The 26,889-nt window shown below is 43.4% G+C and overlaps 2 protein-coding genes across 2 annotated transcripts in view; both read right to left on the bottom strand.

Moving 5' to 3' along the window:
* The window catches only part of bicc1a (BicC family RNA binding protein 1a), a 58,361-nt gene extending 45,269 nt beyond the window's left edge, over nucleotides 1-13,092 (bottom strand). Inside the window, exon 1 of the mRNA XM_084470223.1 lies at nucleotides 12,670-13,092. Coding sequence (XP_084326349.1) covers nucleotides 12,670-12,880 — 211 coding nt within the window. The 5' untranslated portion in view covers nucleotides 12,881-13,092. The remainder of the gene's footprint in view (nucleotides 1-12,669) is intronic.
* A 688-nt stretch (nucleotides 13,093-13,780) lies between these two features.
* Nucleotides 13,781-17,320, bottom strand: LOC311350776 (ubiquitin-conjugating enzyme E2 D4-like). Its single transcript, XM_084470862.1, has 7 exons — nucleotides 17,121-17,320; nucleotides 16,525-16,588; nucleotides 16,271-16,302; nucleotides 15,934-16,011; nucleotides 15,721-15,826; nucleotides 15,317-15,410; nucleotides 13,781-15,043 (listed from the first exon to the last, which is right to left on the bottom strand). The coding sequence occupies exons 1-7, from the start codon at nucleotides 17,298-17,300 to the stop codon at nucleotides 14,998-15,000; spliced, it is 600 nt and encodes a 199-aa protein (XP_084326988.1). The 5' UTR covers nucleotides 17,301-17,320; the 3' UTR covers nucleotides 13,781-14,997.
* Between the last annotated feature and the right edge of the window lie 9,569 nt (nucleotides 17,321-26,889).

The raw sequence follows: 26,889 nt of genomic DNA, 5'->3' as shown, positions 1-26,889 counted from the left end.
CCCTAATACAGTACTTGAAGACGTTCAAGAAATTCAGCCTTGGTGCAGAGTTACAGCCACTACGAGCCAGTCCCACAATGTGCTCTCCACAAACGTGCCGTTTTTAGAGGCAGGTCAAGGTGGAGGGTGGTGGTGTGGCCCTGAGCAGCTTGCGGCCACGATACCATGCGCTAGTGTTTACAGTGGAACACTGAACACTCCGGGTGCTCCGGCGGGAGTCCTGGAGCTCTATATCTAAATAATATCATATTATATTTAGATATCTATATAATATAATATATATTATCATGGTCAAAAGCTGTTTGCGCCTCCGGATGATAGTATGAATCTCAAACGACTGCGTCGGGTTCTCAGACGCCTCTGGTTCTTCCACTTCCAATTCTCTGGGCGGGCCAAGCAGAGAAAGGGGAGGTAACCTGGTCCTGTATGACGTCATACAGGACCGGAAGCCAAATCAAAGCGTTTCAGCGATCCTTTTTTCAAAGACGGAGCAAGATAGCTACTTCTCGGTTTACACCTAATGCAATTTTTAGCTGCTGGGGGACCATAGGGAGGCTAGGGGAACTCAACTTAATGTTAGAAAACCTCATAAAGTGAAATTATCATGCCATGGGACCTTTAAACAATGTGATTTGGTATCCATAGCTTACTTTCATGACAAGCAATAAGAAGATGTAAACGATAATAATAATTAACTATCGCCAAACACCAAACCAAATAAGTCACATAAAACCATGACAATCTGAATCAAACGATCAGAATCCCCTATTTAATCAAATGTCCTATATTACCAGAAAAAAAACATAGTCACCAACATCTGGAATTCACAACTGTACTGAGGCAGTATCGAATGACTACTACTGGGTAGTAGCTTCATGAGTGTCAAAGGCTTAGTTATGATTTTCTCCCCATCAACACCCTACTTCACAGCTACAAAGAGAGAGGATGAACGATAATGCCCAGCGTGGTGTTGTGTTTCACCCTAACAACCAGACGGCAAGGCCTTCCGGCAACGCCTGCTTTGAGTTTCACACACACGCTTTTCCTTTAACCCCCCCCCCCCCCCCCCAGTGCTCCCAGTGGTTTCACTGGGAGCCACAGCTGGCCAATAAGCTGCTGTGTATGGTTGGGCGAGTTGAATGTGACCAATGTCACAGGCCAAACTTTGACCTTTTGAACAGAGCATTCAAACATGAATTACAATAGATGTGTTAAGGTGGGTAAATAGGACATTTTACCTCCAAATGCTGTACTAAGGCACAGATATAGTACATCTTGTGATTTTGATTTAAGCCTGAACAGACCTGGTACATTAACAGTAATCAGTTGACATTCTATAACATAATTTACACTAGTTGCAGGAATGGGAATGGAGAATGGTCAAACTGAAACTACACCTTAAGTAGTTTCTTCGTTCTTCTTTTAATATAGGTTTTTCAAGTCTCCTATGCAAATATACAATTCGATATCTTTGTAAATTGTAGGATGTATGGTTAGTATGTGTATTGCACCGATTCAAACCTCCTTCTTGCAGACTAGTTCAGTTTTGAGCAAAAAAGACGCAGATTTAGGTACAAGTAAAGTTTCATTACTTCAAATCCTGAGATAGATGAAAGATATGGGCAGAACAAAGATAGGTAGGGAACAAACAGTCCTGGACTTAAGCGTCCCATCACTTGGGTGGCCTGGCGTAATCTTGATAAGAATGAATTGTATTGCCGTACCACACTTCCTGTCCTAAACAAAACAAACACACATCAGTACTCTCAAATTTTTACATTCATTTGAGATCCATTTGAGTGCAACAAACTCTCTGGAGATTTGGTTCAAAGTTTACTTTGAAGAAAATAAGTGTGAAAAGCAAAATATACATGTGTGAACCATAGCTGATGTCCGAAGGGACTTATAATAAGTGCATCCAACGATGATTCATGTTCATCAACTTGTTGTCTTTTAACTAAACAAAAGAATGTTGGACTGGGAATGTGCGTCCGCTGCCAAAAGAACATTACAACAGGCTGACATGAAATGGAATACAAAACAGAGCAATTAACTTACTAACGACAAACATCCTCTCACTGCAGAGATATTTTAGTTCAAGCATGGACCAAAAATGCTCTTTGCTGACTATGGCACAAATTTGTTGACTGAAGAAACCCTTCGTCGTATTGGACATCTGTACTCGTACTCCAAATACCAGTACAAAAAAAAGCCTGCTGAAAAAGTAAGAAACATCAGTCATGAATACAGATACGAGAGCACAGACGAAACAACCAAGACAGCCGACACTAATCGGGAGGTTTTCGGTGACTAACTTGAAAGGAATCTGTTGTGGGGCAGGAGTTCACTAATACAGAAAACCACTACGGGGCCATGGCTCTGACAACACAACATCCTGTTGGCTGAGGCCCGCCGTGCACATCAGCCACGGTCCAGTCCAAAGCCCGGGCAAAGACGTGGAGGGGAGGGGTGGAGGGGAATCGGGAGAGGGGGGGTGGGGGGGGGGGGGGGGGAGGAGCTCAGAGGGAAGATTGGTTAGGGGGGGGGAGGTTGGCTCAGATGGGTGCATCACACCCACCAACACACACACACACACACACACACACACACACACACACACACACACACACACACACACACACACACACACACACACACACATACATACACAACACATGGGTACATTCAGTTGTGGTGGTGGCAGTGGTGGTTGGTCCCCATCATTGTAATGCACATGATCCATGCTTAAGAAGATTGCATGGAGATAAATCCTTGTTGTGGGTAAGGGGGGGGGGGGCGCTCAGGGACTACAATGCTGTCAAGTAAGCGGGCTGGTTTTGATATCTACACAACAATTTGTCGACCCAATGCCTGGAAGTGAAGTGTGGTTATCAGTGTTTGATCAAAGGAAGATACTGATTCATTTGCAGAACGGTTGAAATGATCCAATGTATTCTTAGCTTTGGGGTCTCTTTGAAAGAGTGGAGAGGATAACATGAGGACAATAAGAGTGTGTGTCGACGGATTGTAAAATACCCGTGTCTACATTTTGACGCAACACCACTTGAGCGCATTTGAAACGTTCCGGTCGACCTCTGTCGTTTACCCCCCCTCGATAAAACATTTACAGAAGGGGTTGATTCATGTGAGGCAATCTCAAACGTGTCTATTAATGATGCAGTGCAATCAGCGGGGATGCCGCAGCTAATGACATCCACGCCCATTAGCATGGTCTGCAAATGCTTTCCAGGCAATCATTTTGTCAATGCAATCGACAACACACAAGTGATGGCAGTGAAAGTAAAACATGAGAGAGAAAGAGAGGAGTTGGTGACACTGTAGGATGCAGTGGCATCTGGTATCCATTCTTTTGTGCATAAAGGGACTTTAATGGGGAAGTTCTGCTGTTTGGAAGAGGGGGGGAAAGCGGAAAAGAGGAATGTAAACACAAGCCCTCGATCAAGGACTTGTTTGCGTTGAAGAGCACAAAGCAAGGATTTGCCCTAAAACCAGATCCAATGGGAACATAAGTAGCGACAAACCTGTATTCAAAAGGGAAAATAGTTATTTTACTTTACTGCGTGCCCACAATTGGAATTGGCTTCCAGACGTGATCCGTCGGCTTCCAGAACTCCTGATAAACAGTCTGCATAATGTCCAAATATCACAGAGGCAAACATCAGCTATGATTATTTAGGATATATACATTCTTGAACAGAGCCCAACCACCCGAGCCATAACCACACGTCTGGGCCAAGACCGGGTCCTTACCCCGGGACATGTGGCACCTCGAAGCCCTATAGGTCTCATGATAGCTGCGGCAGCTTGTTGCATTAAAGCCATTTGGGAGCCCAGGGGATGAACAACGGGGCCGTCCATTGGGCACCAGCTACATCTTAAAACCGCCACGGTGGTTTAGGACCTTATCCCTCAAAACAAACCATGTTGAGAAAGAATTAGCATCACAGCAATACCAGTGAAGGCTGGCCCGGGTCTGCGTGGTTCAACAAAGCATTTCCATGGGCATATTTGAACAAGCATTTTTTTTGGGCCAACAAAATCCGGGCAGAAGTGATCCACTTTTTTTTTTATCGTGATAAAAGATCTTTTGTAAATTAATACAAAGACAAATGAAGGCTTGTGACGGTTAAATTGCCAAAAGGCTGTAAATCATCCAGAGAAGGAAATATCTGTCAGCGCATTTATCCTGACCTTGGCCTGCCACACGGAATGGCTGAAGGAATGTTTTTTTTTTCTTCCTTCAAAACCTCTTGTGGAAACTACTGAAGTTGATCAAATCTCCTTCCAATGCCCGCTTGCATGCAGCTATGAACGTGAGCAGATTAGTGGTGAGGGACGAATGAGAGGTCCTCTGGCACGGGTTGAAAGAACTACAAGTAGTCTATACGCAGGAACCACGGTACCGTGCGGTAAACACACAAGCGCAGTTCTATTGTTCACCAGCCTGCATCGTGTCCGCTTCGTTGGATGCAGTGGAAGTTCCATAGATCCATCCGTCATCATCTACAAATACACCCCACAAACCAAAACCACTCCAAAAAGATCATTTAACGAGCGATGGAGGAATCGTCCATGTTTTGGAAGATTGTCTCAACACTAGAAGCCAAAAGGCGATGTCAAACTGTAAGAAATCACTCTGGAGGTGGTTCATTATTCACAAGCTTGATCTTCAGGCTGGGGGAAAAAAAAAACACGAATGTCTGGCACACACACCAATGTATCTCCTCGCAGACAAGCAGCTCGAAGATGTGACCTGAACAAAAAACACGTTTAGCTCTGCAAGCAACAGTCTCTTCGGTTCAACGAGGATACCAACTGAATAACTCTCTGGTGTATATATGTTTATATACATATATATACACGCAAGCCACGTTTTTGAGGGGTGTGCCAATACTGCAGTGATACTTGTATCTAATCGGCGAGAAGGTTTAAAAGGAAGCGGTTACTGCTGCAATAGACAGGCTGTCCACTTACCAGCTGGGACTGAAACAGCCCAGCAGCCAGCGATACTTACAGGGAGAGTCTGGACATTCCTTGCAACATTTGCATGAATAGGTACAGAAGGAAGGTATCCATTGGGTAATCACCATCAACCTCTTTCTATGACTCCCTTCAATACAAATAATTTTACTCCTGCATTTATTTCTATCCATTCAGTCTCTTTCAAACTTTTCTAGCTATGTTAGTATAAGAGGGTAATGCAAAGAGTTTTAAGGAACATTCTGGCACCTGAGTGGTTTGGCCATGAAGTAAGGCTCAGCTCTGCTCCCCCCAAAAACAGCTACCCTACGTCAGTGAGGTTGCCAAGCAACACCGATGTCAGATAAATAAACCATGTCCCAGATGTTGCCATCAGGCACACTAGACCCACTGAGGCAGAGATCACAAGGCTCGAACGCATGGTCCTCTGGGCAAAGGGACTAGCTCAACACCCAGAACGCTAAACCGTCTCGACCGCTTTCCATGTGTTTATGAACACCATCGCTTCAACATTATCAAAAAAGCTGTGTGTATCTGAAAAATCATCACTCAGAATGAAACACCTCAAAAAAGTAGGTTACCAGTAGGTTTCCATCTTAAACAATCTTCAACCTTGGTAATCAGTGGTACATCAGGGAACAAACTGCAACTATTGAGTAACTCCCTGGTGTATCAGTTACAACCAAATGATTGGCCGTGTGCATGACATCTGTAGCCTGGGATTGTGATTGCTCAAGAGCTGTGCATTCCTGGTACCTGGTATCTACTGCAGTGGATCCCCAGTGGGGAGTCTGTCTGACAGACGAGGAGTTTCACCCGCTCACTCCACTGCCATTATCGCTCACATTCTCCATCCACAACCGTCTCCACCAGAGCACTGCATAGCCATCCCTCAAAGGCTTAAGAGAGGTACCACTTGAGCGAGCGTTTCATTGAAGCCAATTCTTTCCCTCCTGAAGCGACCCCCGCCAACACCTTCGATCGAACATAGTTACGAGCGGCTGCTCATTTGAGAATTTTGATTTTTTTTGGGGGGGGGGGGGGGGGGGCGACGACGACACACAAACGTAACAGGATTACATTATTTGGTTTCAACCCCATTCCTCGCTGCCCTCCAAGAGCAAAGACAGACTCTCTCGGATGTTGAATGAAAGATAGCAACAAATCAAAGAATGACGTTCTCCCAGGGATAAACACTCGAGGCCCGTGGTGGGATGGGGCTGTGGTGGGGAAGGCTGATCACGCTTGTTGTGAACGTAGATGCAAGCGGCAGAGGCACCCACGGTCTGAAAAATAATTATAAATAAGCAAAGATAAGGGTGTATAAATCTACACTTTGTGGTGAAGAAGAAGAAGAAGAAGCAGAAGCAGCAGAAGAGGGAGAAGAAGAAGGGAACGAAGAAGACGAAGACGAAGAAGAAGAAGCAGCTTTGAGGGAAGGAGAAAAACAGGTATTAATTTCATCCCATTTACAGTTCCAGGAGCAGACAAAAAAATGGGTCATGGTACTCCAGCCCGAGCCTGACTGTTGAAATAAGACTCCCTACTTTTATTTTCTTGAGTAATGAATCACAGGTTTTTCCACAGACTGGAGCTCAATTGTATTAGAGCTCCTGAAAACTTCATCTTCATGCCCCGAGATGAAGGAATTCATCCTGTAAGCAAAGTCAAATGGACCTGTTTAATTGTATCAGTATGTTACAGTGAGGTATATATATATACAGGAAGGAGAGAGAAAGAACAAGAGTGAATAGTAGAGAGTGAAAGAGTGAGCGAGAGCGAGAGAGAGAGAGAGAGAGACTAACTTAACTGTGCCAAGGAAAATGTGAATGTCAAACATGAAAATTCATTAAGTCACTTAGTGTTGTTAATAAGTCTTGTCAATGTGTGTTGTTTTGCCTGCATGTTGTGCTTAATTACATAATATTAAACAATACATTTCACTACTTCCCCCAGTAATAAAGGCCTCTCTATTTAGAGTAAGGTAAGGGTAGCGTAAGACACAACGGCACACTTATGATTGACGATTCAAAAGATACAACATTTCAGATGGTTTCAGATACTTTTTAGGTTGAATATGCACGTTATTTTGAATTTGTCTTTTAAAACTAAAGGACCACAGTATCTAAAAGCAAAAACCTGGATGTTATTACAATATACACAGGGGAATGGGGAGGAATGTAAGCCTAACATAATAAATACAAATAAAAAAGATTTTGGTTAGAGTTTGTTCTGGTTCATGGTCTCACACGCTGAACATCAGTTCTTGAGTGATGCAAAACATTTCATAGTACCTGGCTACCATGTTCAGGTCGATTTACATTTTTTCACTGCCAGTTTCACTTTACGTGTACTGTACAAGTTCACCTTATGCTTTGGCCTTGTTTAAATCCCGACCGCATTTCAAAACAAAATCCGGAGGGGGGGGGGAACTGTCCTTTGCACTACCACTTGTGGTCTAAGGCACTTTGGCCGGTTGCGTAGCACTTCATTGCCTGTGTTTTGTTAAACGCAACAGGCCCTGGAAAAGAGATGTGCGTGGAGTATGCGCATTCAACATCGGGAAAAGAAAAACTGCCATCTGCCATGAGGGGCTCTGCTGGAAGCTGGAACAACAGCACAGTGTTTAACTGCAGAAGAAGGAGGGGAAAAAAGAGGGGAGAACCAGAACGAGGGTGAGGGCCTGCAGCACATTCCCAACACGACATTCACTTCCTGTCTAAAGGCCCGACTCAGCACCGGGTAGGAAGAGGAGGCACGGCAGCACATGTGGCCCACTTCAACTGGGGAACGGGGGAATTTCTTCTTTTATACATATCTTTTTGGATCTACTTTGCATCTATTTTAACTTACGGTGTTGCCTTCTGTGGGCCACTGTTCAATTATTCTTCAACAATTGGGGTATCATCTCATTGCATTTGATCTATTCCTTCGTGACGGAGAAGCCACGAATAGAGCTTTGCTAACTCATAACAACATAACACATTGAGAAAGTTATTAACGGGTTACAAATTTTTTTGGTTTTGTACAGAATATAACAGTACCCAATGCATACAAGTCAATACAAGTCACGATCACGTTACATGCGTGACGTGTATTAGGTACCAGCGTGGCTGCATTTTAGGTTGTTTTGCAAATGTTGATTTTCATAATGTAAAGCTTGAGTTTGAATGGACTTGCTCCTCAGCCTCACTGTAAATACATCAAGAGACTACAGGGCTGCAGCAGAGGCACCAGAGAAGCCTCAAGTGGCCACTGTGAAGTTTAATACTGCAAAACATCCACTATTTAGACTGCTTTTTTCTGTGAAAGGAGCAAGGTTGAAGAACTTGCCACTTGATAATTCAAAACTTTGCTGCAGCCTTCACCTTCACTTTTTAAAAGCTACTACTAAATGTGTTTTATTGTGACTTGTACTCAGTTTTACCTTTGTTTCAACCTGTGCTTTATTGTACCTTTCTGTACTCAGTAGCCTTCATTGTACCTCTCTGTATTACGCTATTATATCACAAAAGACGTTCTAGGGACGGGTGTTGCAAATTAGCATAGGCTATAAACACTATGATATTTGTATCGGAAAGCTGTTCTCAGTTTGTCTATGTACACTGTATCTGTCCTTATCAAATAAACCAGAAATAAATAATAATTATCGCTCATACAATCTTGTAAATAATCCCATTTCCAGCCTGAACAATATTGAATATTGAACGTAATGTAATATATTACCTCTGTGTTTTTATCTGTTTCTTGTCCCGAACTAACCAGTAATAGACTGTGTGGTTCAGTAGAGCAGGAAAATCAATCAAATCAATTAGTTGGCCTTGTTTTAACCATTTGCAGGTATATTGCGAGAACACACACACACACACACACACACACACACACACACACACACACACACACACACACACACACACACACACACACACACACACACACACACACAGTGACCATTAAAGCCTCTTTGAACATCTCAACAGACAGGGTGCATGCACCGATGCACAACGCAAGCAATTGGGACAATGGGTGAAATGTTAATGTTTTCCCACCCTGGTCTGGTTCTTTCACTGGTCTCTGCTCCCATTAGACACTTTCCCAGAGCGCTTGCTCCCAGCCAAGGTCTCCAGGCGGTAGAATTAAAGAATTCAGTCTGCCATTGCCAACGGTAAGGAACTAAGCACGCACGCACGCACGCACGCACGCACGCACGCACGCACGCACGCACGCACGCACGCACGCACGCACGCACGCACGCACGCACGCACGCACGCACGCACGCACGCACGCACGCACGCACGCACGCACGCACGCACGCACGCACGCACGCACGCACGCACGCACGCACGCACGCACGCACGCACGCACACACACACACACACACACACACACACACACACACACACACACACACACACACACACACACACACACACACACACACACACACACACACACACACACACACACACACACACACACACAGCTGTCAAGGTGTTGTCCCTTTACAAAGTGCTGACAGATTCATGTGCTTGGCACAGTAAATCTGTCTTTTCTTCTCCAATTTCTGACATCCCCGATTAATAATCACCATTTTCCCGCTTTATTCCACCTAAACCTTCCAAGAACAATGGGAAATTCCAAACAAAGGCTACTGTCAATGGTAGTGTCTGTACGTCAATGATGAGTTGATCACGTTATCATTGACCAGCCAACAAATGTCTTCATGTTTGTGGTTTTCCATCGACTATTGCCATCGCTGTTTTTACCGAGAGCTTTAATTTTTTTAAGTATTTTTTGTGGATGATATCCAAAATGTTGAATTTATGAATTTATGCTGGATCATTTGAAATCACATCATTGTAGAACATAAAATATAAGGCCCATCTTGATTTGTATGTTTTTGTGGCCACGGAAACCACCCATGTACCTTTGCTGAACCCTTTTACAGAGGAAGCTAGTGCAGAGATAATCTCAAAGACACAACACAACGTTCAACCAAAAACAACACTTCCCGTAAACCAATTTCATCAATGTTTTTACGGTGTGACCTCTTGTGTCTAAAGATGAAATTCTGTCAAAGTTAGACAATAAAAAAAAAAATCAGAATCAGAATTTGTGAAGGGAAAAAAACTTGACGTCAAAACAGAGGTCTAATCTAATCGAAACAAATCCAGCGGGAGGACACCACGTTAATGTACGTACTACGCAGAGTTCAGATGGGGAACTTGAAAACAGGCTTGTTAAGTTGAGTACACGGCAGAACACTTGTAGACAACACATAGCTGCAATTGTGAGGTGAGCCGTCCTAAACTCTCATACAGACATCAGGTATGCATTGAGAAAGCTTCCAAGAACCACAGAGATTCTAATCAGACACATCCTGAGAGATACCACAAAGGGCATAGATCAAAAGTGAAATCTGGTTCACATTTCCACATTATTCGATCTCTTGGCCAAAATGGTACTAACCAGACAGGCTGTACGCTACATGGCGTGCCATCAACTTCCGTTGATGGCACCACTGCATGGACACGTCGAAAGATGAATCTAACTCCCTAACCCTGAGCAAGATGTTGAAACTTTAAAATAACAAACTATCAAGTCAACCTGACAAATATGTCAAATACAAAAACTTGTTTAGCAAAAAGAAATGGGACACACACACACACACACACACACACACCGTGGCTCTGGGTACGTATGTCCAGAAGTTGGGTTTAGGGACGGCCTTTGGTTAACTTGTTTTCCTGGAAGAGGCAACGATGACATGGAGCATTGAGGAATGCAGTGAGAAGAAGCAGCAGCGGGCCACCAACCAGTATATACAGTCAGCGGACTGCCGGGATACAGACGGATGAAGGGCTAGGCTACAATGTCAAAGAGATGTGAGACGTAGGGACGGGAATCTGCAGGGACCTCACAATATCATTTAACAATGGTTTCTGAGTGCCTATGTATGTATTTTGAATTCTGTGAATATAGTGACTCTAGTGAATGAAATGTTGAGATCTTTTTGAGTGCGATTTTATCTCTTATGTGGTTAAGGTATCGCTTTGAAGTTGGAGATTGGGGCAAATCCTCTTTAGTACCCTCCGTAAGACGGTACCGTTCATTTACATAACATTAAGATAACAGTAAGGGTTCTGGCATAATCTTTTATATACAAATTTAGTATTTATTGTTTGCGAACATGACGTGAAGTATTGCGTAAACAAAGTATCGCAATGCTACCGCATTACGGTAGTGTTTCTTTCCCCTATCCGAATACAAGTAAGGAAAGTTTGTACCTTGGAAACTGAGTAATTAATGCACCCATAGCAAATGAAACCGGAGACTCTACATCGCTAATGTCTTCCACAACCAAACCCTGGGCTAAGGAGGATGACTAAAGCACCCACTCACTACTAAAAAGGGACGTTTGATGTTTATAGAGCACACGACGCACAAATTTTTTTTGTGCGCGTTACATTTCGTTAAGACCTTGAGTGGGGAGAGGAGCGGAAAACACTGGTCACTAAAGATAGCTTAATGGACTTAAGAAAAAAAAAATCAACTGGACATATTTTCACTAATCTGATTAAACCGGCTATGTTTAATGGGAAGGTCCGAGATTTGATATCTTTGTTTTAGTTATTTCATCATCATCATCATCATCATCATCATCATCATCATCATCATGTTCCTCCAGCACGGCCCCCCCCCAGCTGAATATGATGTAGGCCTAGGCCTACTGTCTTCTGATAATAAGTTAATAAAGTATCCCACAGTCCACTTGCACAACACAAGAATCTCAAGCTTTGTGTTTTGCTGAAAACAACCACAATGTTTTTTTAAACTTTTTAAAAGGCCTCTTTCACTGGAGACACATGGCCAGTTGAACAATTGCTTTCGCTTTGCTCAAGAGAGGGCACATGTTGAGACCGTCGACATGGTTTCATTTGCTACCTGTAGGACACCATGCACTGCCTTTGGATGGAGCAAGACACACAGTAAAAAATGACTAGGGTTAATGAACCTAAAAGACCGATGACAATATTTAATTTAGTGAGTGAATAGTATAGGTTGGACTTGGAAAAACACTAGCATGAACAATTCTGTCAATTCTACAATTCGTATTCCTACAATAGTATAACTAGGACATTTACGGCTAGTCCTACAATTGCAAGACTCAATTTTTGCTTTGACATGATCTTTCACCATTTTGTCTTAAATTAAACGGCAGTTTACAAGTAAAGAAATTCTTCTTCTTTTTTTAAGTCAGCAGCGAAGGAAGCGACGCAGCTGTCTATATTGATGGTTTTAAAATTGTTTTTTAAAATCTGCAACTCATCAACATTAGCGACTTCTTTTGGCCGAATGGCGTTACTACAGCTATGAGCAGAACAGTACAACGTGCACACAGGAGGACACATGCGCTTTTGACTCCATAAATGCATACAAAATGACATACACTTGGACACTAGCCTACATTGCAGAGACTGACTGACAGATGTACGACAGCAACGACCTGTACAACAATAAAAAAACAATCACTCAATGGTAAAACTGCAATTTCAATATCTTCACCCCATAAGAAATAACAAATAATTCAGATTATGTTTTTTTTTTTTTTTTTTTTCTCAATAACCTCTAAGAAGTAGTAGTGTGGCAGTTTATACATATTTTTACCTAACAACATGATCTCCAATTTCTTGCGGTCCACTCTGAAGCGCTCCTCGGTCCACTCGGGGTCCGGCGGTGGGTGCGGGGCGTGCAGGTCGTCCTCGGACCCCGGCGGAGGCGAGTCGGTGCTGCGCTCGCTGTTGGATCCCTGGTCCGACTGCTGCTGCTGCTGCTGCTGCTGCAAGTATCCGCTTAGAGTGTCGCACTGGGCAGCCATGGCGCTGCACAGCAACGTTTCCAGTGGCCACTGCGTTTTAAATCTCGGTTGAGCAAAGCACAAAGGTAAAATGTGTTTCTGCGTTGTGTTTTGTTTTTTTTGTAACACCGTTACTTCGCCGTGTTGCTCATCGCAGCGGATCGAGAGCTTTCCTAGGAGACTGGTTTGCTTCAGAAAGTTCCTTGTGTTTAGTCTCCAGGAGGATCACTCGAGACGGGTCCACGCTGCTGAAGTTGTGAGCTCGGAGCTTCAGAGTGAGCCTACCAAACTTCTCCAGAAAGTTTCACGTGTCATCTTGGGGGGAAAAATGACGGCTCCTCCCAAAAAGAAGCTTTTCTAGGCATAGGCCTACCTCCCGTTTTTTTTTTGTCTTAGACTAAGATGTGTCCTGTGAAAAGTTTCTTCAATTAAGTTTGATTTTATTTTTGTTGCCTGCTCCAGTAGGCCATAAGACTGTTCAGCCCTATTGCTTCACCGAAGAACACAATGATGGAAGAAGGGGGAAATGAAGGGACACACAAGGGAAATTGTATACGAAAAATAAGATTGCATTTAAATCGAAAGTGATCGGTCTGTTACCGTCACATCCGAGCCCGAGTTTTGAGGATGAGAATGAACCGCTTGCCCCTAAAATCTATCAAGACATTTCATTGGATGACTGAGCGTAATTGCCAATTAGCTGATGCATATTCGTGTTGGTTTATTTAAATGAGCATTTGGCTGTAGGCAATACAGCCCGAATATCATCACAGCTTTTAAGCAGACTGCTTTTTAATATTTTAGTGAAAGCCATCCCTATATGGCTTTTCCCTCAAGATATTCAAAGAACAGGGGGCAAATGGTACAAATGATCGGTTTGCTATGAGTGAAATGAGATGCAGTATAATCGTCAATTTCAAACTAGGGGACAGTTCTGAACATTACTGTGCAGAATACGTGCAAACACCATTTATTCAACGTCCTGTACGCATGTTTGAATACCATTTCACTGAAAGAAACGACCAAAGAAAATAAGTATACCTTTCATTATAACCCAACGCCATGGACATCGCATTCTAATGCGTGAAGATTGTTAGTGCAGAACCCACTAATCTAAAGTTCAACGCAGGAGCTTATTTTTGTTTCAGGTCTAGGCCCACAAACAGAAAGGAAAAATGTTTATCAGGCTGATCTAAATTGTTTTTATGTAAAATAATATATATTCACTAATAAGGACTTAGTAGATGTGGTGTATAACATTGCGCAACATTATTCGATTTTACATAGAAATTGAATATGTTGCCATCCGTTGTACAACTACAGGGAAAATCCACTACCCAGCTTACACATACTATCCCCACAACTAAAAGCGAATGGATCACCCATTGGTAGATAAACATTAATCAACGTCATTCTAAAATAAACTCATAAAAACTACAAAACAAAACTTCTAACTTGTGTCTAAATATTGAATTGCAGTGGTAATATATTATAAATGGTATACACTACCATCTAGTGGCCACTTGAACATGCTACAAGTAAGACTATCCAAGACTATTATTAACGTCCAAGACGTAAGTACAAGGCACTATTATGAAACATTATGAAACAGAGAAAGACAATGGTCTGCAAAATAAACAGGGGTGAGGCATTTTTGTTGATAGTAATGTACTTTCCGATATTTCAATCATAGTTTATAGAAATAAAAACATGTACAGTGTGTGAAAAGCAAATACACTTAATTTGAATAACAGCATTTCACTTAATTTAACCCTAGCACAAGAAAATAGAAATCAAGTAATGCACATTGGGCTTTAGTTTTTAATGCAAAATAATAAAAATAGATTTGTATAGTTTGACACCATACATTATAAGTCTCTGAAAATAAAAACAATATTTTTTTGCAGTTTCATCAATAATAATAATAAGTATTATTATTATCATAATAATCATAATAGCAAACAAAGAAAATAATAAAATTCAAGAATAAAACCAGTTATTTCCAGAAAGAGAAAGTGCTTCTAATGAAAACCCCCTTTTTTACAACCAGTGTGGATATTTTGGACATCCATTTTGGAATTTGTCCAGCGAGAAGTGTGTCATAATTCTTTCCATTGTTGCTAAGACTTCACAGTAGTTTACACTGCATACTTTTGAGTCCATTCTCTGGCTAATTTGTTGTACCTGGGAGAAAAGAAAAACAGAAAATCAAACTTGGTGATCCGCTTACTATTAAAATATACAACCTCTCTGGTGCATCGCATGAGCTTTAAACAATATATAAATGATGAAAAAGCATACTATGGAATGGTATTATTTTACAGTACATTCATTTCACATTCACTCATGTTATTTGTTCTGGATCTACAGTTGAAGACCACACATGCATGACTTGGAAGGGAAGAAATAATACCAAAGGAATGACTAGATTGCACAACCGTATATGATCCAACCCACCTAGGTTTGTCTGATTTGTAGATGTGTGCAATGTCAGGGACCAGAGGGTCATCCGGATTGGGGTCGCAGAGCAAAGAGCATATGGACAATAAAACTGTAGGGGGGGGGGGGGGGGGGGGGGGATAGACAGAAATAACACAATAAGGACCATGTTGGAGTCGTTTAGACTGGAATGACACACGTCATTGTTTTTGAGCCGTTAATTATTTACACATAACCAATTGACAAATGTATTAATTGTTGATCTATCTTGATATTGGGGAAAATAGTTTTGATGACCAAGTGAGTTGATCGAGGTACCAAAACATAAAAAAAAAAAATATATATATATATATATATATATATATATAATTTCAATGGATAACTATATAACCTAATAACTACAAAACAAAAAACATTGTTACCTTTTGATACGGTTAGTGCAGGTGACCACTGGGACCTTAAAATGTCCAGACATATGCTACCATTGCTGTTGATGTTCGGGTGGTAGATCTTTGTTGTGAAGGCAATCTGAGGAGAGAGAATGCCGTACCGTGGACACCATGACACCAGGAGATTAGGTTTGCCATTCTCTATAGCTCGCAACCACAGCTCTGTTTGATTGAGACCAATCTCACCTTTGGTGGTTTAAAGGGATAGTCCGTGGGGAAGTGGATAGTTAGGAAGAACACACCTCCTTGATACGGACTGTCAGACTGAAAGGTAAAAGTGCAAAGTTTAACTGGACCCCATCCATGCAGGTCTCCTAGCTGAAATCTAATAATAGAGGACTAGTCTTCCGCAAAACAATGCTCAGACAAACAGAATTAATCTCAATAACATAAGAAAAAAAGGGCACTGGAAATCCTTGAGTATGAAAGTGTGTGGAAAGACTCCTCCCCTGCCTATACAGGACGGGGTCGTTGGGTTGACATACAAAACTATTGTCTAAATGCTCTAGAAGCATAGCCTCACCGGTCCCATGATTGTGGCTTGCCAATGAAACACTGCAAAGAGAAAGCACAAGAAGCAGCGATTATATTTTACTTTCTAGATTACAAATGGAAACCCTACATGATCATTGACGTGTCCCTCATCTGACAAGAGGACCGGGCTGTAACACATAGATGCAACAAAAAAAGCCACAATGAGTTGGTCACCCTCTTTGTGTCAACAACGGTAGTTTGTTTTAATGAGTGCTACATTCACATTTACTACAGTTAACTTACAGTCCTCTCCCACTGGTCCTGCAGAGCACTGTGCGGGGGGATCCCTCTGCAGATCTTTTAGCTCCTGGTATAAAAACCAAACACACACACGGAACACATTTGACAGTCATTGGGGGTTATGAACCACGTATGTTAGCTTCACGTTACCCAGGATGCTACCGCTTCAAGAAGCTCCGCCGAACAGAGGAAATGCCCTGCGTCGAACATCCCATCAACAATTCACGAAGCGTACAGCATCGACCCTTGCGATATTAAACACCAAAAACGAACCACGGATCATCCTTAAACAAGTAAAATGTTGGGCTGTGTAGTTTGTTAGCGAGTGCTAACTTAAGTTCACAGATTGAAATGAGACTGAAACGAGACTACTACCCTCCTCCCCGGCCCCCGGGGAAACAATAGATGGTGAAATACGTGTATATGGGACGCATGTATAAATAGGAAAGCCTAAAGCAGAATCCAAAGTGCTCCTGTGGGTCTGCGCTCCAGCCCCGGTATCATCATCAGACCGAGCTACAGAACCGGCCTAACAATGTTCAGCGCTTTCGGTCTTCTGCCGTCCAGGGCTAGGCTTCATAAATACGAGAAGTACTCACCTTCTGTATTCTTTTCAGAGCCATTTCGGATCCCTCGACGCTGTGGCGTTGAATGTTGGAGCTGTCAGTCAGCGGCCCGGCCCGACTCGGAGGTGGTGTTGCGAGTTGGGAGTTTGTAGTAGTATTTGTTTGAGAAATAGATGTCTTTTGTTTCCACTTTTTTGTTCTGCGCTGGAGCATCGCCTAATGCATTGTGGGAACTGGTGTTTTCTTTTTGAAGGCTCAGCGTTTAAAGGGCTACGGGAACACACAACGCTACAGCTGCAGTGCAGTCCACCAGATGGCTCTATAGTTCTTGACCGGTTATTAGTAGGCTAGTTGTAAAGGTTTGAAGGAGTTTGTACCCTCATGTCAAGTCCAAACTTGGTGACGCCAGGCTATTAAAAAACCCAACCATCTTAACCGCAATGTAGCCTACCCACCTCTCTATTCATGTGATCATGGATCATGGGCATTATTATCTAGCCTACGTCGTATATGGTGCACATTTGTTATGGTATTTTTTGTTTTAGTTTCCATTGTTCAAGGGAAAATTAAAAAAAACACAGGCATTGCAAATTTTTAATAGGCCTAGGTTTGCCTTTTTTATTGTTTTATTACCCCTTATCTTTTAAGGTTTATTGTACTATATAACATAGTCTGGGCTCTGTAATTTTTTTTTGTATTGAATGCATCTACAGACCTCTCTCACCCGGGTTATTACTAATGGTACTAATTTAAACTGTTGATATACAACCAGTATATCTGTCCGTTATAGTGGCAGCCACTGCAATCATTACCATCCCTGGAAGGTAGCAGCTTTTTCTTTCTGCATTCCTTCTCCGGGTTTTTCCTTCATAATTAAGGTTTAGGTTGAGTTTTTTTTCCTGCCCTTTAGGGGAGAGGGGCGGTCATTTAACGTGGCCTGCTGCGAAGCCCTTTGAGACTGTAAGTGTGATTAAATCGACTTGACTAATTAGTATTCTAATCAAATCCAATTTAAGTCTATAAAATGTCAGAAATTATTTTTGCTTTTCCAGGAATGGCCAGAAAACAACGTTTTGTTAAATTGATATTGCAGAGAAATCAAAATAATTATTTAACAATTTACAAGGGGAAAAAAAACCGAAATAAATGACAATGACAAAATTCTAATCAATGGATTTTTCAGTTTATTGACTCATTTATGGATTTATGGACCAATCCTTTGGAAATGAACAATGGTTGTGTTTCAGAAACAAAATTGGTAGCCTATGTATCTGGGAATGCTGATGAGGCAAATTACCTCAGTGACCTAACCGATCCCTCCATGGTTGAACACGCCAGGCTCTGACTGACGTAGGCCTATCTGCCTTTAGGACATGTCAAAACGAAGGGCCTCCTCCTTATGCATTTACATCGTCATTTTTTATGATTGAATGAAGGTACATATGTGCTGTGCATAGGCCTACCCTTGAAGCTGCACTATGAATACAGGAGAATCCACGCCCTCTAAAGCCCTCCCATATCAACAATTACTTATGGATGATGGATGGAAGGCTTCAGTAGCCTTAATGTGAGTATAGTATTACAGTGTGCTGTACGTCACACAATGTAGATATAATGTCATTGTGCCTTGTGCTAGATCATGCCTACCGTAGGAGTTTCACTTGATTATGGTACAGCTATTATAAGCATGTTAGGCCCACAACATCAAACAGTATCAGGCTCGTCTTCTTCTCAAGAGCTGTTGTTGTCGACCAAATGGAAGCCTATGCCATTTGTTAAAAAGTGTTGCACGATGTGTCCAATAAGGTATAGGTAAGTAAACAACATATTTTTGGGAGAGTGAGTATGCCTGATTTGAATTGTCTGACTTGTGTATGTTATAATAACACACGGGATTATCATTGTTAAAAGGGTAGCCTATATTCTGATCTTGAAAATCACACACCAAAAGAAAACCCATCGCCCATCCGCGGCAGGCAGCTTCTCCGATGCCAGAGGTAAACAAGTCACCTATGAGCGAATCTGTGGTGATCGGTCCCACTGGCAGCAGACGCCGTGGCATGATGTTGTGCATTTGGGTTTTGCAGTTTTAATAAGACACGATGGCCTGCGATCAAGGCTCCCTGGATTCTTGATCGTCCCCGTGGGAGACGACAATGTAAAAGGCTGCCTGTCACCGTATGCGCACGAGACGAGGAGGACCAAACGACCGCGGTGTATTTTCGTCTCGTCGTCGACGTCTACAGAATTGGTTGTAGCTCCTTCACACGCGATTGGCTGCCGATCGATGCTCGTTCCCGCCGTAGGTTCCCGCGCCCGAGCTGCCTGCCTGCCTGTTCGCATCATTTGGAGAGGGAGGAAAAAAAACAACACATCGCCAACCTTTCAGGTCTACATCGAATGCCTGCTGCCATATCCCCGTGCCAATGAATTATCATTGCATTCCTATGTCTGCTAGTGGACACGCTGAACGAAAGCCATAGGCTATACCGGTTCTGCAAGCGACCAGGAGTCCTTCCACGGGGCTGCACGTTTTTTTCAGGTAAACCATCTATCAGCGATGCTTCGCTATTGTCTATCCGCATGCGATTCGTAGGTTCTGAAATAAGAACGAGACAGCGGGACTAACAACAAGTGCTGTCGTTTTGCTGGGACGTGCCCACTGGCGTGGAAATGACAGCTCCGATTGTGCACGGAATCGTATGTTTAGAACAGATAGGTGAGATGACTTGGCTGTCTGCAGGGGGCGAGCTATGTAGTCTGATAGATGTATCGTTGGAAAAAAAAAAAAATGAACGTGGATGTGGGAAGGTGAATGCAGAATGATAAACCTCCAACGTACGCTAAATATGCGTGGCATTTCCACCACCTCGCACGTTATAAAATGCATGTTCACCGAATGGTTGTTTAAAGCTGTTTTCTTTAGCCCTATCGTCTCTCTTTTACAGAGAACGATTCCTAAGGTATTGCAATTTTCAGTGGATCCATTCCTCACAATGCCCAGTTGTACTGTATATTCATATTACAACCGTTTGGTGAAACCCGTGTTCGATGTCCCATATTGACATCAAGACTGCTGCAGATATTTCCATGTCAACAAATAGTTATGACTATTTAATTAATGATCATTGATTACTCAACGAACCCTTCACTGCAGTTTGTGCAGTCAAAACGATAAAATCCAAAATCATATTGTCATGAATGGAGATTTGACATAGGTGCTCGAACTTATCCAATGTAGTCAATTTTCCCATCCCAAAACGTGTCCTTGTCGAGACCTTGTCAAAATGCAACCGATCAGACAACCATACGGGTCGTTTTGGTGCACATTGCATACGACCCATTAAGACAAAGGCCATGTTTCCAGTCAGCCAGGGAAGAGAGAGGTCACGCTGCCGCTGTGATAGTTGGGCTGTCTCTCTAACGTTTGTTCTGCCCATAACAGGCGCACCAACCTGACATTTACTGTGGCGATTTAGCCCCCTGGATCATGGCACAAACCAACAGCGTCGGGCAGGGGACCAATGGGGTAGCAGATGAGTCGCCCAACATGATTGTGTACAGAAAGGTAAGGACATTAAGTATGCATTGGGCTGTGTGCGGGCGTGTGTGTGTGTGTGTGTGTGTGTGTGTGTGTGTGTGTGTGTGTGTGTGTGTGTGTGTGTGTGTGTGTGTGTGTGTGTGTGTGTGTATGTGTGTGTGTGTGTGTGTGTGTGTGTGTGTGAGTGACAGCGAGAGTCTATGCAAAGATACTCAGAACTGCCATCTCTGGGCAGACACATGTGTATGTATGTAAGTATCTGCGCATATATCAAAAATCTATGTTTTGGCATGACCGACACTTTGATTGATGTTCTACCTGTGCAAGACGGTGCTCCGACGTTGACAGAAATCCAGTGAATTCCACCATTTTAATGACAACACAACGCAATTGTAATGTGGATACAGTTGAGGCATACACGGTACAACAACAATTATCCAGGCACACACATACACATACGCTAACACACACACACGCACGCACACACACACGCCTGCAAACCCCATTTGAGAGACAAACAATTTCAGGCATATTTCCTGGTTCACATCAGAAGGATGTTCCCCCCCCCCCCCCCCCCCCCCCCCGACACATTGGAGTCTAAAGTCTTAACTGGTTGACAATAATGGGAGCAAAGAGGAGCCATGGGTCTCCAAACACAAAGCTCATTACGGACCTCCAGCACAGCAGTGTAGTCTTCTACCTTTCATGCCTGTCAGACGGAGACACAGCAACACAGAGAGAGAAAAAAGAAACAAGAGAGGCCAACGCGTGTGTGTATGTGTGGAATATGAACGTGCAAGATGGGGTTGAATGTCTTTCTCTCTCACCACACCCCACCCCCCCCCCCCCCCCCCACCGCCTCACTGCATCAAACGGTAATGACATAACAGTCAGCGGGGACGCTTCCAACACTTGTTTCTTTTTTTTTTTTTGGGTTTTATTCCCTCCTGTTTTTTTCTTTTTTTTTCTGTTTACTGGATGTCCAAATGAAATTTGTTGTAATTGTATTTTCACGGGGCCCCCTGCCGGCGGTCAAACGCAGCCATTTGGTGATATGTGCACTGCTCGTTACGCTGTGCCTTGCATATGGTGGTGCGCCTCTCCTCCGCTGTTTTTTCACGGTGAATCGTAAAAAATATTTCCCCTGGATTACATCAGGTGCCGTCCCCCATCCGCTGAGCCCGACGGCAGCCGGCGGCGGTGGCACATGAGTGAATCAAGCGCAAACACAAACGGATGTGCCACGCTGATGTCCCTGTGGAAACCGAGTGGACGTGTTACAAAAAAAAAAAAACTACGAACGGTAGTGTTGTTGATACTGCATTGTGGGTAACTGTATCCACCCCCCAAATCAAAAGAAATCCTCAACTGCAATGCACCAGAGCAGCACTGGAGTTGCGTGGCTTTATGGGCGATGAGGGTTTTGTCGTTTGGCATGGTCCTAACTACCCTCCGCGTCTCAGACACGCCTAGGAAGGGATTATTTTCCTCGTCTTGTTTTGGTTGATCTCTCCTGGTGCTTCGTCGACTCGTCCGTCGTTTCCCTTGAGCGAACTCTTCTGCTCCGTCTGTGCAGCATCTGCACAACGGGAGCAGTGCTCGTCTTGCAGCGTGGGAGTCCTGTCCTTTTGTGGGAACTGTGGTGCGTGGTAAACAATAATGCGTATCACCATTTATTTATTTATTTATTTATTTATTTTTGAACAACAAAATGGGGTGTAATTTGTTGGTTTGTGAATGTGGCAAGCGGGTTGCTGACAATAGGTGGGTAGGAAGGTTTGTAAAGCAGGACAAGTATCAAGAGCATAACGGTGGGTGGGTTCAGCTGAGTGAGTGGGTTATTTGAGGTTGCGTTTTAGCCTGGATATAGAAGGGAGGCTAGGCGGTCTGTGTGTACCCCGAGAGCACTCCCGTGGATGAGGGGCCTTTGAAGCCCTTTGGCTGTCACACTTTGTGAAGATCGATTTTGCGTACTGATCAAAATGATCTCTTGCCTTTAATCTCGGCGTGAAAAAGTATTCGGTAATGATTTGTAAACAAGCACAAAGACAGAAACATGATATGGGAATAGTTTGACCCAGTTTCTCTCCCACACTTTGCAGCTTTTACTCTAAGTAGGCCTGGATAGCAAATCCATCCATGATGAAAGGTACAAGTGAAGACATACATAGTATGGTGACCCGCCAGCATTATAAACAAAAACAAAAAGCATCCCGGGTCAATACATCAAGTGACTAATGGGTCGTTGACTTCACAATTTCGGGATTTTCAGCACCTTGATCTCTGCCAAAAATCGTTTTCAAACTCATTCAGACCCCCCCCTTCTTGCATATTGACCACCCAGATGCCTCAGCCGGGCTCCATGGATTGACCCAGATACACTTCAGAAGGAGAGTGCACGGCACATTTACTGAGAGGGGGGAAAGAGTTTCCCTCAAGTGGCTTTAACCGAAATTGGAAAGTGCTGTGAATCCTGTAGGACTCTGTGCCTGTGCAGACTACTGGCCCAGATGCCTTTCTCCAGATGGAGAGGACTGGGCAAAGACGCATCCACCTCATAGTATTATTTGGGACGGCGCTCTCAGACGAGACCACAAAGTCACAAGGAAATACAAAGAGTTTATCACCCGTGAATAAAAGCATGATTCAAACATGATTTTCAGAGGATATAAGCCTATTGAAGTATAGAAATGTTTGCATTTATTTGATTTAGTTTGTGGTACCATTAGGGTCTGATGATACGCTGATAATATAGGCCTAGGCGCTTTTAGCCGGTGGGATATAGTGCACAACAGTTTAATAGTGCCTCCGTTGGGAACGTACGCGTTCAACTTCACACTTGCCATTCCCTCCCCCTTCCCGTTTCTTGGAAGCTGTCATTTGTGTCTAATGAAAACGGAAGGAGGGTCGAGGTGTTGACCTGATTGCTGAGGAGATGCATGGCGAGATGTGTGTTCCCAATTAAAATGAGCACACTAGCATAACAGCGCGCGCTCGTTCACGGGCGCGCGCTCACAGGCCTTACAGTGGAAACAATCATTATCCGGGTATGATACATATTGATGAACGTGTAGAGATGTGTAAAACACACACACATAAACACGCACACAAACACGCCCCTTTTTTTTTTTTTGAACATCAGATAAATGGATGATGTTGATTGTTAAATAATGCATAATGCTATCGTAATCATGCCGTAATGTTAACAGATATAAGCTTTCTATAATTGTGCATTTCAAAACAGTCTCCTCGATGGTTTTGTATTTGTGAACTAGGACCGCCCCGCAGCATCACAACATGCTACATGTGATTGGCCAATCCTGCTGACGTGTGCAGTGTATTAATAATATTGTAGTATGTGCGTTAATGCCCCCCCCCCGTGCATGTGTGAGTGTGTGTGTATGTGTGTGTGTGTGTGTGTGTGTGTGTGTGTGTGTGTGTGCGTGTTTGCAGTTGCACGCACATGTGTGCCGTATGTAGGGCGACGGAGCAAAGAGAGTATTGAATTTTTCATGCAGTCCAAAAACAGCCCTGGTTAAGCTCATATACTCGGCTTGAGCAGAGAACATCTTCCCTCTCTAGCCAGTGTGGACCAGTAATCCAGCACCAGTGTGTGTGTGTGTGTGTGTGTGTGCGTGTGTGCGTGTGTGCGTGTGTGTGCGTGTGCGTGTGCGTGTGTGTGTGTGTGTGTGCGTGTGTGTGTGTGTGCGTGTGTGCGTGAGGGAGAGAAAGGATATGAGCGAGTGAGTGTGAAGCAGAATGAGGGACAGAACCAGAGCTTGTGTTCATATGTGTGTGTTTCACCAAGGAATTCAATTTTTTTGGGTAGTAAAACGGAACAGCCAGCGGTCCAGCGAGGTAACCCGGACCCCAGGGTGTAGTAAATTGGCAGCCGTGCGACACACTAGACTTGTCACTCTACTCTTACATTTTTGACACCATTTTCCCACCTGCCTTCTGTTTACTCAGATTGCTTTTGAATTGCTCTCACCGGGTGACATTTCACACCTAATTTGAAACCGAAAAAATAAAAAATAAAATCTAAAAGCAAACAGGAATGCCAATCGAAGCGATTGACTTTCAGCCTGGCATATTTCAGATCCTGCTCCGCATCACCTTAGAACGCCTTGGATATTATTTATCTCATATGAATACCATTTCATATGGCATTGTTGGTGTTATTGTCATTTCTTTCGCTGCGATATACTATCTAGCAATTTGGAAACCAGTCTCATCTTATTAACAAACAGGCGCCCCCCCCCCAGCAACATTTTGTTATGAGATATTTTTGTGATAAACTGTTTGTGGTAGGTTTATCACTGCTGCAGGATACTTTCCATCTTGCAATTGGGAAACGAGCTCAGTCTCCTAATATGCGTGTGTGTTTTTTTCCCCCATTTTTTTCCCCCAACCGTTGAGTCCACGGACAAGCACACGCCAAATTTGTAATGCTATTGCCATTTTTTTCCATCAATGATGGAAAGGCAGTTTTGCATTCAGCCCTGCACACTGGATGTCAATACAGAGCGCTTCTATGGTAATTGGAGCCTGATGGAAAGTAGTGAGACGACCATGCTGGTGACACCCCCGAGGGCGGGGGTCGTCACTGCGTTCGGCCTTGTGGAAAGTCAGCACCTTGTGCGTGACACTCTTAATGTTTTTTTCGGGAATGGGGCCTGCGTCATGTCTTTAGCCATGCAATAATTCAAAAAACGATATCCTGCATGCTGTATAGAAAAGAGCACAGGCAACTTCAGTGCCCACACAAGTGGAAAATTGCCCTTTGCTCAGCTTGGCATATGCATAAACACATTACACAGGAGAGGCATTAAGGACATCGCAAAACACTAAAGATATAGACATTAAACAACTTGCATACAAAAATATATACATATTTACATGGTGGTATAATGTATATACATTATGTTCTAATGAACAGTAGAATGTATATATGTTTGTAATGTACGCACTTAATGTATGTTGTATTTATTCATAGTACTTAATGGTGTAGCATCTGCTACAGTAGCTAGCTATCACTGCTGTATACGGGGAATGGGTTGGCCTGGCGATTGTTAGTACTTGCACTTCGTTTGCAGTACGTTTCACTTCTTGTGACAAATGTACTGATTGTAAGTCGCTTTGGATAAAAGCGTCTGCTAAATGCCCTAAATGTAAATGTGGATGTAAATGTAATTATATGTGTCTGTTTATTCTGGGATGGTGGTGTTTATCTTGTGTCACCTGAGAGGTATGGATACTGCTCTGCACACATGGCATCATTCTCCCTTTACATGCGACTCACTAATGAAAACACAGAGAAGGGTGAACCTGTTATGGCGCAAGCTATTGATCTCCTGATTGATTAAGTGCTTGTGTAAAAGGCTGTCATTTTCCAGGGGGACACTTGATACGTTTCCGCTCGGCTCATGCAGATGCGTGCAATTACACCGTAGTCGGTTTTTGAATACACCACCACCGCTTTTTAGTTTTAGTTTTAGCACCGTGTGGTTCGACTCCCCTGTGATGCGGTTCTCCCCAGGAAATGTGAACAGAGTCCTGGGGATTTTACTGGGCTGCACATGGGCTGGCTGTCTCTCCAGAGCCTCCTTCGTGCAGGGCTTTGTGGCATCTAAAATGTACGCCGCTATCATCCAGCTAGCGATGCATTTACAGTCTGTTTTGTGTACTCCAGGATGACTGTGTGTGTGTGTGTGTGTGTGTGTGTGTGTGTGTGTGTGTGTGTGTGCTTGTATGAATGTGTGTGTTTGCGTTTATGTGTGTGTGTGTGTGTGTGTGTGTGTGTGTGTGCATGTGCGTTGATGTGTGTCTGTGTGTGTGTGTGTGTGTCTGTGTGTGTGTGTGTGTATGTGTTTGTATGTGTGTGGAATGTACCCATGAATACATTTTCAGCCTTTCTCTGTGAAGAGCCAAAAATTCAAGGGTTCTTGTAGTGCTTGTCATACTCAATGTGCGATCTGCAATCAAGATATCAGAGAGAGAGAGAGAGAAAGAGAGATGGATGGAGAGATATTTCCAGAGAAGGACAGACAGAGCGAGGCAGCGGGGGGGGGGGGGGGGGGGGGTTGGGGGGGGGGGGGGGAGGGGTGTGGGTCTATAATTACCAGATCAGAGAGAGATCTTTGGGGATGAGGTGAGCCACTTTACGCGTCTGCTCGTCAGTGGGGCAGCCTCATCCCTTTGTATGAAAACATGCCTGCTACTTTTTTAGGGTTTTTTTGCACTACGGGGATTAGGGTCATC

The sequence above is a fragment of the Micromesistius poutassou genome (genome assembly GCF_964030765.1).
Source record: "Micromesistius poutassou genome assembly, chromosome: 7".
NCBI lineage: Eukaryota > Metazoa > Chordata > Actinopteri > Gadiformes > Gadidae > Micromesistius > Micromesistius poutassou.
Note: the sequence above shows the minus strand (reverse complement) of the source record. Positions and strands in the feature narration are given on the sequence as shown.